Source organism: Atta cephalotes (assembly GCF_000143395.1).
Source record: "Atta cephalotes unplaced genomic scaffold scaffold00027, whole genome shotgun sequence".
Classification (NCBI taxonomy): Eukaryota; Metazoa; Arthropoda; class Insecta; order Hymenoptera; family Formicidae; genus Atta; species Atta cephalotes.
Genome location: NW_012130091.1, coordinates 2,012,632 through 2,015,392, shown reverse-complemented (window position 1 = coordinate 2,015,392; position 2,761 = coordinate 2,012,632). Strand labels below are relative to the sequence as shown.

Below are 2,761 nucleotides of genomic sequence, written 5' to 3'. Positions count from 1 at the left end.
TTGTTGCTGCTGCTGTTGCTGAGACGTGATAGGTGCGCAAGACTGCGTATCATATCTTTCGTACGTCGCAGTGGTACCGGGATCATAGGGTCGATGATTGGCTGCACTGACTACCGCATTCTCGTAGCCTCTGCCAGCTATGTCGTTGGAATATGTCACTACTGGTCTTGCGATGTTGCTGGTACCAGGATGCATGTACGCTCTCGCGTGTTCGGCCGATCTATGATGATAAAGCTCTTCTGTGGTGGTTGCAGCTGCTGCCGCGGCCGCTGCGGCGGCCATCATGGCGCTAGATTCATAAGGAGATCTTTGGGACATTTGATGGCTCATCCTGGTATCTTCCACCATGGGCATCGGATAGGCGACGGGCTGCATTGGCAGCACGTGATGTGTCGGGTGCTGGCTTGGATGATGGATTGTCGCTCCTATGGATGGCCTTGCACCCATCGCGTCCATGGATGACATGGATGAAGAATTCGAATCTTGGCTCATGTAAGAATCGTATGTTTGTCGTACTGTAGGAGGCGGTGGTGGCGGAGGCGAATTCACTCTGCAAGAAGCAGCATCCTCCGTCTTGGGAACCAACAATTCACCCGTATTTTGATTCCTCATAGACAATGTATTGCAGCAACTGCTGCTAAGAGTCATATTCTCTGTCTTGGGCACCTTCGCGGGACGCGATGTGTTGTTATCTTCCGGAGTTTTCGGAGGCTTCACATTAATCACAGCGTTTTTTGTCGAATAGTAATCGTAGGTCAAGCTGCTTAGTACAGGTTTCGTGTCTTGCGTTGCGGAACCGTACTGCGAATAGCTCTTCGTATCCATTGAAGGAGGTAACAAATTCGTGCTGATGTATTCCGGTGGTATTCCTGGCACTATCACAGGAGATTGCGTATTTAGTAAATTTTGCATAACGAAGTGTGTCAATTAAAGAATTTTATAAAATAAAAAATATCATCGTAAAAAAATGAAAAATGTTTGTTACAAAAATAAAATTTTTATTTTACTCTTGTTTACTAATTATAAGAAGTACTATAACCTATTAGTAGTAGTTTTCAAATAGTTTCAAATAGCATATATGTGATTATCGGTTGGTAACATATTTACAATGGCTCAGTTTAAGAAGATAAAAGCTTAATAAATTTTTGTTCTGAATAATATATATAGCGCGTAATATTCTATTTCTACAATCTTTGAATATTGTTTAAAAATTATGAATTTTTTATGTATACGTATATAATATCTATAAAATGGTAGTCTATTTTATATATAGAGACTATATATAAAATTTTTGAAATTATTTTGTGTGTGTGTGTTTATTTGTAACTAGATCGTTGATGCTGTATTAGAGTGTCTTTGAGTCAAATTATAATCTAAATTAAATCTAAAATCTAAAAATTAAAAAATACAAATCTAACTCAACATCCCACAGAAAATATTTTTATATTCAATGTTATTTCTCCTCGATCTAGAATAAAATAAGATCGATATAGACTAATCGTATGTATTCTTCAGAGAAGAATATTTTATTCTTAAATGAAAAAGTCTAAAATCTAGAATAAAGATATCCTCGGTGCTATCCCATTAATTTTCTTAATAAAAGAATTAGGTTAAACACAATTCTTCATTTAATAATAAACATCGATGTAAAGGAAATCTCTTATTCTATTCTTGCGGAAAGAAGTTTGCGGAAAGAACGTTAGTAATCTTACATTTTTCAGCAACGAAAAACTGAGCTCGGCTGAGATTCAAACTCAGAATCTCTCGTTCCGCATGTCTCTCATCTAGCACGCTACATTACGAGAGCTTTACTGCCATGATGCTATAGCAATTTTGTATATAATCAATGGATAGACTAGTTCTAAATGTATGAATATATAACTCTAAATTTATATGTGTTATACTTGTCTCAAGATAAGATGTCGATCTTATTTTATTCGAGGAAGTATAAAGAGCAAAAATTATTGATTTAATCTTAATATATAGTTATAATTTTATACTGTATACAGTTGAATTAAAATTAAGGTATGTCAATAATTTTTTTTCTCAAAATTAGAAATCCTTTCTGAGAGTGAAGGGAGTGAAAACAATTATAAAATTATTTCAAAACTATCAACGATATTTTGTAATCAGTATGCAAGTAATAATCCTCTATATTTCTACCAGTAAACGCAAATGAAAAATCGTATGAAAACTTCTGAACAGGTTTATCATCGCAATTTTATCGCAGTAAAAGCATGCAATCAAGATATGCGCGAACGTAATAAAATGCGAAAGAAACACGAGATACGCGTTTTATGCATAAAATTATAAACCTCATCTTGTTTCTAACATTTGAGTGTTAATCTCGTCGCGTGGACCAACGAGATTTTCGTGTCTGGGGTATTGCAGACACGCACAGTGAAGAGTCCTGCATACCACCTTACCTTGAACCTTTTGTCGTGCCTCGCGTGCGGCCTGCTTATTGGCCGCGGCAATGGGACATCCGGACAGACTTCTATGTGTGTTCCGATTGGAGCTGACATGACCGCGACCGTTGCAACCAGGCGTTGGGCATTTCAATATGGTCTCATGCATCGCCAGAACTGCGAGAACCCAGAGACACGTGGCGTGGTTACAGACACACGTTCTTGGCACGTTCATACGCGCGTACACACAATTAGAGAGAGAGAGAGAGAGAGAGAGAGAGAGAGAGAGAGAGAGAGAGAGAGAGAGAGAGAGAGAGAGAGAGAGAGAGAGAGAGAGAGAGAGAGAGAGAGAG

General features: G+C 38.1%; 1 protein-coding gene across 1 annotated transcript in view; it reads right to left on the bottom strand.

Moving 5' to 3' along the window:
• LOC105620586 (mucin-12) overlaps positions 1-2,761 on the bottom strand; it is a 53,324-nt gene that overhangs the window by 17,135 nt on the left and 33,428 nt on the right. The window contains exons 7-8 of the mRNA XM_012202075.1: positions 2,427-2,585; positions 3-875 (exon numbers count right to left, since the gene is read on the bottom strand). Coding sequence (XP_012057465.1) covers positions 3-875; positions 2,427-2,585 — 1,032 coding nt within the window. The remainder of the gene's footprint in view (positions 1-2; positions 876-2,426; positions 2,586-2,761) is intronic.